The sequence below is a fragment of the Mustelus asterias genome, unplaced genomic scaffold (genome assembly GCF_964213995.1).
Source record: "Mustelus asterias unplaced genomic scaffold, sMusAst1.hap1.1 HAP1_SCAFFOLD_334, whole genome shotgun sequence".
NCBI lineage: Eukaryota > Metazoa > Chordata > Chondrichthyes > Carcharhiniformes > Triakidae > Mustelus > Mustelus asterias.
This window is the reverse complement of record NW_027590296.1, coordinates 19970-33983: the sequence shown is the minus strand read 5'-3', so window position 1 is coordinate 33983 and position 14014 is coordinate 19970. Positions and strand designations below refer to the sequence as shown.

The 14014-nt window shown below is 46.3% G+C and overlaps 1 protein-coding gene across 1 annotated transcript in view; it reads left to right on the top strand.

Annotated features, from left to right (window-relative positions):
- Positions 1-304: 304 nt before the first annotated feature.
- The window catches only part of LOC144486424 (zinc-binding protein A33-like), a 30096-nt gene continuing 16386 nt past the window's right edge, over positions 305-14014 (top strand). The window contains exons 1-5 of the mRNA XM_078204461.1: positions 305-715; positions 807-902; positions 996-1229; positions 2014-2036; positions 3147-3262. Coding sequence (XP_078060587.1) covers positions 305-715; positions 807-902; positions 996-1229; positions 2014-2036; positions 3147-3262 — 880 coding nt within the window. The remainder of the gene's footprint in view (positions 716-806; positions 903-995; positions 1230-2013; positions 2037-3146; positions 3263-14014) is intronic.

The window sequence follows — 14014 nt, the reverse complement described above, 5'->3', positions numbered from 1 at the left end:
ACAATATAATCTCAGTCCCCACCCATTAATACCTCCTCCATCCTCCACTGCCAACACCCCATGGACCTTAACCTGGCGGCCAGGGTTCAATCCTCGCTCCATTTTCTCAAACTGTTTGTCCTTCAACATAATCAGGTTTTGTTTCTGCCCGTGAAAAAGTCGACAGCACAGTAAATAGCTTTTAATCATAATTCTCGGAGTTATGTGGTGAACCTTATTGGGGAATCGTGGAATTTAAGGTGTTCAGGAATGGAGTAACCTCCAAAGTAAAAGCAGTTTGAATCAGGAAGTGCCGAGTGTGAACATGGCTTCCAGACAGCAGGTCCAGAGTTTGACCGAGGAGACAATTTGTCCCATTTGTCTCGATTTCTTCACTGATCCGGTAACACTGGATTGTGGACACAACTTCTGCCGCTTCTGTATCATCCAGTGTTGGGAAAAGAAGGAGACAAACCCCTGCCCGGAATGTAGACAGGAGTTTCCGGAAAGAAACCTCAGGATAAATCGGGCCTTAGCGAATCTGGCCAAGAAAACTCGACAGTTAAAGCTGAACCGAAAAGAGAAGGAAAGTAAACTTTACTGTGAAAAACATCAGGAAGAACTGAAGCTGTTTTGTGAAACTGACAAGAAATTGATCTGTGTGATTTGCAAAGATTCACAGAGGCACAAATCTCACAACTTCCTGCCCATCGATGAAGCTGTTGGAATCTACAAGGTAAAAGGGAAAATATTTTATAAACTGATAGATTTATCACATTTTTATAGTCTCACACTTTCATTCTGTGATTTTTCTCTCCCAATCCCAGAATCAGCTGAAATCTTCCTTAGATTCTCTCACAGAGAAGAAATCAGCGACTCGAGAAACGGAACAGAAACAGAAAGGGAAGATTTGTGAAGTTAGGGTAAGGTTTCCCTGTGCTGGTTTTCTGGGATCTCGGTTAGTTTTGTTCCCTTTATCGCGGGACATTAATTCTGTTCCACATTTCATTTGGTAGGAACAGTCGGCCAGTCTGCAGACCCACATCACATCCGAGTTCACTAAAATGCGCCAGATTCTCACTGAGAGAGAGCAGCGTTTACTCCGAGATCTCAGGGAGGAAGAGGAGAGGATTCTAGAACCGATGGAGAGAAACCTTCGAGAGATTCAGCAGAATTTAAATTCGATTGAGGAGAAACTCTCCAAGTTGCAGAAACAGATGGAGCAAAAAGACCAGCTGTTATTTCTGAAGGTGAGGGAATATATTGTGGGTCAGTTCAGGGAAACTTCACACTGACACTAAGTAACTGATGGGAACTGTGGAATAAATAGACAATTTACTGAAAAGTACTCAGAATGCAACAAATTTCTGTCTATCCCGTGGACTTTCTGCAGTATCTGTGAACTAACAGCTCCCACACTCTGCAGATTCCCGGGAATATCCGTATCCTCCCGAGAATGAGTTCTATTGATTTTCACATTTGCTTTGTGATCATTTCCGTGTTCCCCAAGTTTAATTCTCTCCTGGAACTCCCGTTGTAATCCAGTTCCAGTTCCATGTTGTGAGTGTGTGGGTGTGTCTGGTACGGTGTGTGTGAGAGTCACTGTGTCTGTGAGTGGGACTGATATCCAGTTCCATGTTGTGAGTGTGTGGGTGTGTCTGGGACGGTGTGTGTGAGAGTCACTGTGTCTGTGAGTGGGACTGATATCCAGTTCCATGTTGTGAGTGTGTGGGTCTGTGTGGGACGGTGTGTGTGAGAGTCACTGTGTCTGTGAGCGGGGACTGATATCCAGTTCCAGTTCCATGTTGTGAGTGTGTGGGTGTGTCTGGGACGGTGTGTGTGAGAGTCACTGTGTCTGTGAGTGGGACTGATATCCAGTTCCAGTTTATTTGACTCTCCACAATCTTCCCTCCAAAACTTTACATTTCTGTGTTAAATCTCATCTGTTCTGAGTTTGCTGATTTCACCAGCCTGTCTAACTGCTCCTGAAATCTGTTCCTGTCATCCTCACCGTTCCTGCTTCATTTCTTTCAGGAGGAAGCTTGTCGGAAGAGAAGGTAGGACATGTTATTTACTGAAACTCTGCAATTTAGGAAAATAAACCCAGGAAATTGTTATTATGGTTTATTTATTGGCTGTTGTCACAACATTAAATGGTCGTTCATTGGGCCACGAAAACTCAGCATATTGTACAAGGGCGAGAGCTTTATAGTAACCGCCTTTATTACAATGATTTTACACAACTACAATATTGTAATAAATAACCGGGAATTGTAAATAATACAACCTGGTTCCCAGGCAGGAAGTGATCACTTATCTGGTGTTGGCTGTCAGTGTCTGTGACCTTCCCAGTGAGCCTGAGAGAGCCACACGGTCCATGTATCCAAGCAGTGTGTCACCCATGTCCCTGCATGGAGCCTGACCAAGCTGAGAAAGTCTCACGTTCAAGGGGGAACGGGTTCTATTTTTATACTAAATACAAACTAACTCTGTGTCCTTAACAACCACAACAGTAAACACTTGTATTTATATAGGACATTTAATGTAATATAAGATCTGAAGGACTTTCACAGGAGCGTTATAAAGTAAACTGACACAGAGCCAAATAAGGAAATATTAATACAGATGACATAGGTGGATTTTAGAAAGCGTCTTAAAGGAAGAAAGAGGAAAAGAGAGATCGAGAGGATCAAGGAGTGAATTCCAGAGCTCAGGACCTCGGCAGCTGAAGGTCCAGCTCCCAATGGGGGAGTGACTAAAATCAGAGATGTTGAAGGTGCTGGAAGTGGAGGAGAGCAGGATTCTGGGAGAGTTGTGGGGCCCAGGGATTGCAGAATTAGATATTCAGCTTTGGAATCTTTTCAGCCTTTGTCTTTGTTCTACAAACTTTGTTTATAACGCAGCAAGTGGACAGGCTGAATGTTTATCATTGAGATATCCCGGTGACTAATCTGTTATCAGGTTTTGAATCTTTTTCAGGACATGGCTGTTTCCATTGGCTGTCCTTGAATTTCCAGGTTATCCCTTTCTCAGTTAGAGAAACAAGATTAACATTTCACTTTGTACATTTTCTCCATCATCAAAAATGCTGCAAATTTGACCATTTAAATAAGTTCTAAAATCTTCTAACAAAGTCAAATTCATCGCATCATTTTTACCATTTACAGGATCAGTGATGAGTTTCACGCACTCTCAGTATCTGCTGCTGCCCTGTCTGTCGGGAAGTACAAAGACCTTTTACAGTACAGAGCGTGGAGAGAGATGATAACCTTCATTAACCCCGGTAAAACTCTGATATTAATTTTCCTGATTGTAAATCCAGTTCTGAATAAACTAAATGGGCTCCACGTTTCCAGATTAAATACTCACATTTCCGGTTGTTAATATCTGGATTCTCCCCATTCTCAGACTCCTGTTTCTGTGGGTTCCTCTGGGGAAGTGTCTGAAACCATCATCACTGTGTGTCAAAGCAGTGAAGGGATCTGTAGAACCAGAGGAACAGAGCACCAATCTCAGGGTGTGAAATAGAATTGCTCCAGGAGACTGGACTGGTCTCGTCTGTCATTCTGGGAAACATTTTTATTATCATTTCTCAGGAAGGCAGACAGACATTAGAGAGCAAGTGTTAAACAGCAGATCATCTGTTCGGTGGAATTGGGCACCTTCATCAAGAGGAGGGGCTGCAGAAACTGCGAGTCTGCACTGGATAAGGGAGGGAGTGTGGTGATCTTATTGAAATGTTCAAGGCTCAAAACAGAAGGGAGAATATAAACATCCCCAGGTTTAACACAGTCACAGAGTCCAGATTAAAGTAGGGACAGCTTTAAATCTAGAATAGGGAGGGTGACAGAGCAGTTTGGGTTGAGTGAGGTTGAGTTTTTGAGTGACTCCATTGAGGTAGTGAACCAGTGAATCCACCGCTCACTCTATGAATTCGATCAGAGGCCCAATCCATTCTGAGGGCTGATCTTCAGAACAATATCACTGCCCAGTTTCCCACTGGTTTGCAGTGTGGGAAAATGTTCTGTGGTTCCTGAGGAGGGGACAGGAGACAAGAAATCCGACTCCGGTGAGGGAATGACATGAATATACAGCAGGGGTGAGAGAGAAAGGAGCGGTGAGCAGCAGTAAGAAAAATAACTCACCTCCTAGTCACAGAGAAACCATCAAAAGCTGCCTTCATTCCCGCAGTGTGAGCCTAAACACTTCCCAACCAGTGGAATCATTCTGAGCAACAGTCACTGATTGAATGTAGAAAATGAGAAAACCAATTTCCAAACAACAAGATCACAGGAACAGCACTGTGACGATGATGAAGCTTTCTGTTTTGATGATGTCGTTTGGGGTATAAATATTATGATGTGGAGATGCCGGCGTTGGACTGGGGTGAACACAGTAAGAGTTTTAACAACACCAGGTTGAAGTCCAACAGGTTTATTTGGTAGCAAATACCATTAGCTTTTGGAGCGCTGCTCCTTCGTCAGATGGAGTGTTAATCTGCTGTCAAACAGGGCACAGAGACAAAATCAAGTTACAGAATACTGATTAGAATGCAAAACTCTATAGCCAACCAGGCCTTAAAGATACAGACAATGTGAGTGGAGGGAGCATTAAGCACAGGTTAAAGAGATGTGTATTGTCTCCAGAGAGGACAGCCAGCAAGTCCAGGAGGCAAGCTGTGGGGGTTACTGATAATGTGACATAAACCCAACATCCCGGTTTAGGCCGTCCTCATGTGTGCGGAACTTGGCTATCAGTTTCTGCTCAGCGACTCTGCGCTGTCGTGTGTCGTGAAGGCCGCCTTGGAGAACGCTTATCCGAAGATCAGAGGCTGAATGCCCGTGACCGCTGAAGTGCTCTCCCACAGGAAGAGAACAGTCTTGCCTGGTGATTGTCGAGCGGTGTTCATTCATCCGTTGTCGTAGCGTCTGCATGGTTTCCCCAATGTACCATGCCTCGGGACATCCTTTCCTGCAGCGTATCAGGTAGACAACGTTGGCCGAGTTGCCAGAGTAGGTACCGTGTACCTGGTAGATGGTGTCCTCACGTGAGATGATGGCATCTGTGTCGATGATCCGGCACGTCTTGCAGAGGTTGCTGTGGCAGGGTTGTGTGGTGTCGTGGTCACTGTTCTCCTGAAGGCTGGGTAGTTTGCTGCGGACAATGGTCCGTTTGAGGTTGTGCGGTTGTTTGAAGGCAAGAAGTGGGGGTGTGGGGATGGCCTCGGCGAAATGTTCGTCTTCATCAATGACATGTTGAAGGCTCCGGAGGAGATGCCGTAGCTTCTCCGCTCCGGGGAAGTACTGGACGACGAAGGGTACTCTGTCCACCGTGTCCTGTGTTTGTCTTCTGAGGAGGTTGGTGCAGTTTTTCGCTGTGGTGTGTCGGAACTGTCGATCGATGAGTCGAGCACCATATCCTGTTCTTATGAGGGCATCTTTCAGCGTCTGGAGGTGTCTGTTGCGATCCTCCTCATCCGAGCAGATCCTGTGTATACGGAGGGCTTGTCCGTAGGGGATGGCTTCTTTAACGTGTTTAGGGTGGAAGCTGGAGAAGTGGAGCATCGTGAGGTTATCCGTGTAGCCAACCTCACGATGCTCCACTTCTCCAGCTTCCACCCTAAACACGTTAAAGAAGCCATCCCCTACGGACAAGCCCTCCGTATACACAGGATTTGCTCGGATGAGGAGGATCGCAACAGACACCTTCAGATGCTGAAAGATGCCCTCATAAGAACAGGATATGGTGCTCAACTCATCGATCGACAGTTCCGACGCGCCACAGCGAAAAACCGCACCGACCTCCTCAGAAGACAAACACAGGACACGGTGGACAGAGTACCCTTCGTCGTCCAGTACTTCCCCGGAGCGGAGAAGCTACGGCATCTCCTCCGGAGCCTTCAACATGTCATTGATGAAGACGAACATCTCGCCAAGGCCAGCCCCACACTCGCACTTCTTGCCTTCAAACAACCGCACAACCTCAAACGGACCATTGTCCGCAGCAAACTACCCAGCCTTCAGGAGAACAGTGACCACGACACCACACAACCCTGCCAGAGCAACCTCTGCAAGACGTGCCGGATCATCAACACGGATGCCATCATCTCACGTGAGGACACCATCCACCAGGTACACGGTACATACTCTTGCAACTCGGCCAACATTGTCTACCTGATACGCTGCAGGAAAGGATGTCCCGAGGCATGGTACATTGGGGAAACCATGCAGACGCTACGACAACGGATGAATGAACACCGCTCGACAATCACCAGGCAAGACTGTTCTCTTCCTGTCGGGGAGCACTTCAGCGGTCACGGGCATTCAGCCTCTGATCTTCGGGTAAGCGTTCTCCAAGGCGGCCTTCACGACACACGACGGCGCAGAGTCGTTGAGCAGAAACTGATAGCCAAGTTCCGCACACATGAGGACAGCCTGAACCGGGATGTTGGGTTCATGTCACACTATCGGTAACCCCCACAGCTTGCCTGGACCTGCAGAATCTTACTGGCTGTCCTGTCTGGAGACAATACACATCTCTTTAACCTGTGCCTAATGCTCTCTCAACTCCCATTGTCTGTATCTTTAAGACCTGGTTGGCTGCAGAGATTCGCATTCTAATCAGTATTCTGTAACTTGATTTTGTGTCTCTGTGTCCTGTTTGGGAGCAGATTTCCACTCCATCTGACGAAGGAGCAGCGCTCCGAAAGCTGATGGTATTTGCTACCAAATAAACCTGTTGGACTTTAACCTGGTGTTGTTAAAACTCTTAGTGTATAAATATTAGACAGGAAACAGAGCGAATAAACTCCTTACATAATTTCCAATGGGGTTTCCAGTGGTCCCTTTAAGACCAGTGATTAAACCATTGTATAGACTGTTCCTCTGGGTGGGGCATCACCATTCAGTGCAAGATCCAGATTGTATTGAGACTCCAGGTATATCAAATGTCTCCAGTTTGGATAGAGAATGAGGCTTCTCCTTATGTTTAGTGTGGGAATACTGAATACCTATTTTGATGCTGCGACATTATTGTGGGGGTTTGATCTCTGCTGTTCTTTATATTCTGACCAGTCACCTGACCCACCAGTCACCTTTGCTCAGTTATCTGCTTTTTCCTTAAATTTGATACTTTCCTTCACTTCTTTAGTGAATCACGGATGCTGGGTCCTCCCGTTAGGGATTTTCTTTCCAGTAGGAATATACTTATTCTGAATACTCTGACATATCCCCTTAAATGTCTGCCATTGCTTGTCTATTGATGTAGAAGATCATAAGACATAGGAGCAGAGTTAGGCCACTCGGCCCATCGAGTCTGCTCCGCCATTCAATCATGGCTGATTTTTTTCCATCCCCATTCTCCTGCCTTTCCCCATAACCCCTGATCCCCTTATTAATCAAGAACCTATCTATCTCTGTCTTAAAGACACTCAACGACCCGGCCTCCACAGCCTTCTGTGGCAAAGAGTTCCACAGATTCACCACTCTCTGACTGAAGAAGTTCCTCCTCATCTCTGTTTTAAAGGATCGTCCCTTTAGCCTGAGGTTGTGCCTCTGGTTCTAGTTTTTCCTACTAGTGGAAACATCCTCTCCACGTCCACTCTATCCAGGCCTCGCAGTATCCTGTAAGTTTCAATAAGATCCCACCTTATCCTTCCAAACTCCAACGAGTGCAGACCCAGTATCCTCAACTGCTCTTCATTCCAGGGATCATTCTTGTGAACCTCCTCTGGACCCTTTCCAAGGTCAGCACATCCTTCCTTAGATATGGGGACCAAAACTGCTCACAATACTCCAAATGGGGTCTGACTAGAGCCTTATACAGCCTCAGAAGTACATCCCTGCTCTTGTATTCTAGCCCTCTCGACATGAATGCTAACATTGCATTTGCCTTCCTAACTGCTGACTGAACCTGCACGATAACCTTAAGAGAATCTTGAACAATGACTCCCAAGTCCCTTTGTGCTTCTGATTTCCGAAGCATTTTCCTATTTAGAGAATAGTCTATGCTTCCATTCCTCCTTCCAAAGTGCACAACCTCTCACTTTTCCACATTGTATTCCATCTGCACTTCTTTGCCCACTCTCCTAACCTGTCCAAGTCCTTCTGCAGCCCCTCTGCCTCCTCAATACTACCTGTCCCTCTACATATTTTTGTATCTTCCGCAAACTTTGCAACAGTGCCTTCAGTTCCTTCCTCCAAATCGTTAATGTATATTGTGGAAAGCTGTGGCCCCAGCACTGACCCCTGAGGCAGACCACTAGTCACCAACTGCCATCCTGAGAAAGACCCTTTTATCCCCACACTCTGCCTTCTGCCAGTCAACCAATCCTCTATCCGTGCCAGGATCTTACCCTTAATACCACGGGCACTAAACTTATTAAACAGTCTCCTATGCGGCACCTTGTCAAAGGCCTTCACGAAATCTAAATAAATCATGTCCACTGGCTGTCCTTTATCTAACTTCCTTGTTACCACCTCAAAGAACTAACAGATTTGTCAGACATGACCTCTCCTTGACAAAGCCGTGCTGACTCAGTCCTATTTTATCATGCACTTCCAAGGACTCTGTGATCTCATCTTTAATAATGGACTCTAAAATCTTGCCAATGACCGAAGTCAGGGCTAACCGGCCTATAATTCCCACCTGCTGCCTCCCTTCTTAAACAGCGGTGTTACATTAGCTACTTTCCAGTCCTCTGGGACCCTCCCTGCCTCCAATGATTCCTGAAAGATCACCACCAATGCCTCCACAATTTCCTCAGCTATCTCTTTTAGAACGCTGGGGTGTAGTCCATCCGGTCCAGGTGGATTTATCCACCTTCAGACCTTTCAGTTTCCCCAGCACCTTCTCCTTAGTGAGGCCACTACACTCACCTGTGCCCCCTGACTCTCCTGGGGCTCTGGCATCCCACTGGTGTCTTCCACTGTGAAGACTGATGCAAAGTAACTATTCAGTTCCTCTGCCATTGCTTTGTTTCCTATTATTACCTCTCCAGCTTCATTTTCCAGTGGCCCAATGGCTATTTTTGCCTCTCTTATCTTTTATATGTTGAAAAAAACTCTTCCTATCTTCTTCTATATTACTAGATAGATTACACACACATTTCATCTTCTCCCCCACTTATTGCTTTTTTAGTTGTCCACTGCTCACTTTGAAAGGCATCCCAATAATCCTTGCCACTTTGTATGCTTTTTCTTTTATGCTGTCCTTGACTTCCCTCGTCAGCCACGGATGCCTCGTCCTCCTCTTTGCATGTTTCTTCCTCCTTGGGATGAATCCCTGAGCCTGGTGTCCCAGTTCACTACAGCTCGCTCAGCTTTCATGGCAACATAGTTGCTCCTATATAAGTTTAAAATACTGATCTTAGACCCACTCCTTTCCCTTTCAAACTCAATCATATTGTAGTTGCTGCTACCTGGGCTGCCTTCACTCTGAGTTCATTAACTATTCCCATCACATTACACAGTATCAATCTAATATAACCTACTCTCTGGTTAGTTCCAGAACGTGCTGCTGTAAGAAACTATCTCGAAAGAATTCTATGAACTCCTCATACAGGCAACTACAACCAATCTGATTTTTCCAGTTTATACGTAGATTAAAATCATCCACGATTGTTATTGTCCCTTTATCAGAAGCACCCAATATTTCTTCTGATATACTGTGAGCCACATTGTGATCACAGCTGGGGGTGAGGGGGGGGTGGGGTGGGGAGGCTGTAGACCACTCCTATTATTGACTTCTTTCCCCTGCTATTCCTCATCTCCATCCAAACCAATTTTACATCCTGATCTCCTGAACCAAGGTCACCTCCAGCTATTGCACCAATGCCATCCTTGAGTGCTACCCCTCCACCTTTAGCTTCCTATTCTTCTTGAATGTCATTAAATGTTATCCTTTCCTCCTGCAGCCGGGACTCTGTAATGTTATCAGATCATATTCATTTACTTCAATGTGTGTTATCAATTTGTTGACTTTGTTATGAATGCTGTGTGCATTCAGATACAAAGCCTTTAGTTTTATCTTTTTATTATCTTTGTACCATCTAGTCTTGACTATTGGTGCGTTCTGAGGTTTTATATCTTTGTCCATTCCTGATATTTTGTGATCCTCATTTCCCATATTATTATGATGCTTTCCTGCTTTGAATCTACCCCTGGATTTGCCATATATACTCAAGGTGGATTCCTCACCCTCCAAGTTTAATTTAAAGCCCTCTTTACTTCTAGTTATGTGATTTACAAGGACATTCATCCCAGTACAGTTCAGGTGTAGACCATCCCAACAATCAGGCAGCGTGCCTTAATGACTATCGTCCAGTGGCTCTGACGTCCATTATTATGAAGTGCTTCGAAAGGTTAGTCATGGCATGAATCAATTCCGGCCTCCTGGATTCCCTGGATCCACGACAGATCATCTACTGCCGCAACAGGTCCACAACGGATCCCATCTTCCTTCCCCTCAACTCCTGGAACACCTGGATGACAAAGACACCTGTGTCAGACCCCTTCAACATGTCAGCCTTCAACACCAGTATTCCTACAAAACTCAGTGTGATACAGACTGATAGGCTGGAGGAGGTCGATGTTCTGAGGGAAGATGTATTAGCAATTTTGAAAAAGCTGAGGGTTGATAAGTCCCCTGGGCCAGATGGGATATATCCTTGGATTCTTTGGGAGGCAAGAGATGAGATTGCAGAGCCTTTGACTTTGATCTTTAGGTCCTCACTGTCCATGGGGATAGTGACAGAGGACTGGAGAGTGGCAAATGTTGTTCCTCTGTTCAAGAAAGGAAATAGGAATGACCCTGGTAATTATAGGCCGGTTAGGCTTACTTCGGTGGTCGGTAAGTTAATGGAAAAGGTCCTGAGGGATAGGATTTACGACCATTTGGAAAGATGCAGCTTAATCCGGGATAGTCAACACGGATTCGTGAAGGGTAAGTCTTGCCTCACAAATTTGATTGAATTCTTTGAGGAGGTAATGAAGTGTGTTGATGAAGGTAGAGCAGTTGATGTCGTATACATGGATTTTAGTAAGGCGTTTGATAAGGTTCCCCATGGTCGGCTCATGAAGAAAGTAAGGAGGTGAGGGATGGAGGGAAATTTGGCCAATTGGATAAGTAACTGGCTATCTCATAGAAGACAGAGGGTGGTGTTAGATGGAAAATTTTCAGACTGGAGACCAGTTACCAGCGGTGTACCACAGGGATCAGTGCTGGGTCCTCTGCTATTTGTGATTTTTATCAATGATTTGGAGGAGGGGGCTGAAGGGTGGATCAGTAAATTTGCTGATGACACCAAGATTGGTGGAGTAGTGGATGAGGTGGAGGGCTGTTGTAGGCTGCAAAGAGACATAGATAGGATGCAGAGCTGGGCCGAAAAATGGCAGATGGAGTTTAACCCTGATAAGTACGAGGTGATCCATTTTGGTAGGACAAATTTGAATGCGGATTACAGGGTCAACGGCAGGGTTCTGAGGAATGTGGAGGAACAGAGAGATCTTGGGGTTCATATCCACAGCTCTCTGAAGGTTGCCACTCAAGTGGATAGAGCCGTGAAGAAGGCCTATAGCGTTTATTAACAGGGAGTTGGAGTTTAAGAGCCGTGGGGTTCTGCTGCAACTGTACAGGACCTTGGTGATACCACATTTGGAATATTGTGTGCAGTTCTGGTCACCTCACTATAAGAAGGATGTGGAAGCATTGGAGAGAGCGCAGAGGAGATATACCAGGATGCTGCCTGGTTTGGAGGGTAAGTCTTACGAGGAAAGGTTGAGGGAGCGAGGGCTTTTCTCTTTCGAGCGGAGGAGGATGAGAGGTGACTTAAGAGAGGTTTATAAGATGATGAGGGGGATAGATAGAGTGGACGTTCAGAGACTATTTCCTCGGGTGGATGTAGATGCTACGAGGGGGCATAACTATAAGGCTCATGGTGGGAGATATAGGAGGGATGTCCGAGGTAGGTTCTTTACTGAGAGTGGTTGGGGTGTGGAATGGACTGCCTGCTGTGATAGTGGAGTTGGACACTTTCGGAACTTTCAAGCGGTTATTGGATAGGCACATGGAGCACACCAGGATGATAGGGAGTGGGATAGCTTGATCTTGGTTCCGGACAAAGCTCAGCACAACATCAAGGGCCGAAGGGCCTGTACTGTGCTGTACTGTTCTGTGTTCTATAGAACATGGAAAAAATACAGCACAAACAATCCCTTCGGCCCACAAGTTGCGCCGGTCATGTCCCCACCTCCCGAGGCTTATATATAGGCTTACCTATAACCCTCAATCCTATTAAGTTCCATGTACTCATCCAGTAGGCTCTTAAAAGACCCTATCGAGTTTGCCTCCACCACCACTGACGGCAGCCGATTCCACTCACCCACCACCCTCTGTGTGAAAAACTTCCCCCTGTCATCTCCTCTGTACCTCCTCCCCAGCACCTTAAACCTGTGTCCTCTCGTACCAGCCATTTCAGCCCTGGGAAAAAGCCTCCGAGAGTCCACCCGATCGATACCTCTCAACATCTTGTACACCTCTATCAGGTCACCTCTCATCCTTCGTCTCTCCAAGGAGAAAAGCCCGAGCTCCCTCAACCTATCCTCATAAGGCATGCCACTCAATGCAGGCAACATCCTTGTAAATCTTCTCTGCACCCTTGCAATCATTTCCACATCCTTCTTGTAATGAGGCAACCAGAACTGAGCACAGTACTCTAAGTGGGGTCTGACGAGGGTCTTATAAAGCTGCATCATTATCCCCCAACTCCTAAACTCAATCCCTTGATTGATGAAGGCCAGCACACCATACGCCTTCTTAACCACCTCCTCTACCTGCGAGGCCGATTTAAGAGTCCTATGGACCCAGACTCCAAAGTCCTTCTGATCCTCTACACTGCTCAGAGTCTTACCCTTGATATTATACTCCTTCATCCCATTTGACCTGCCAAAATGGACCACTACACATTTATCCAGGGTGAAGTCCATCTGCCACTTCTCTGCCCAGTCTTGCATCCTATCTATGTCACGCTGCAGCTTCTGACATCCCTCCAAACTATTCACAACACCACCAACCTTCATGTCGTCAGCAAACTTACCAACCCATCCCTCCACTTCCTCATCCAGGTCATTTATGAAAATGACAAACAGCAAGGGTCCCAGAACAGATCCCTGGGCACTCCACTGGTGACCGACCTCCATTCAGAAAAAGACCCATCTACAACCACTCTCTGCCTTCTGCAGGCAAGCCTATGTTCTGTGTTCATCTCCAGACTCTGTGGCCTAGGGCTTGGTTCCTCCCTCTGCGACTGGATTCTAGAATTTCGAGAGGAAGGGTCAGTCATCTCAGCTCCAGGACATCTCTGCAGGAGTCCCTCAGGGTGGTGTCCAAGGCCCAACAATCTTCAGCTGCTTCATCAATGACCCTCCCTCTGTCATAAGGTCAGAAGTGGGGATGTTCGCTGATGATTGCACAATGTTCAGCACCATTCGCCACTCCTCAGATACTGAAGCAGTCCATGTTCAAACGCAGCAAGATCTGGACAATATCCAGGCTCGGGCTGACAAGTGGCAAATAACATTCACGCCACACACATGCCAGACAATGACCATCACCAATAAAAGACACTCTAACCATCGCCCCTTAATATTCAATGGTGTTACCATCACTGAATCCCCCACTGTCAACATCCTTGGGGTTACCATTGACCAGAAACTCAACTGGACTCACCACATAAACACAGTGGCTACAAGAGCAGATCAGAGACTGGGACTGCAGCGAGTAACTCACCTCCTGACTCCTCAAAGCCTGTCCACCATCTACAAGGCACAAGTCAGGAGTGTGATGGAATATTCCCCATTCGCCTGGATGGGTGCAGCTCCAACAACACTCGAGAAGTTTGACACCATCCAGGACAAAGCAGCCCCGCTTAATTGGCAGCACATCGACAAACATCCACTCCCTTCACCGCTGACGCTCAGTAGCAGCAGTGTGTACTATCTACAAGGTGCACTGCAGCAATTCACTAAAGGTCCTTAGA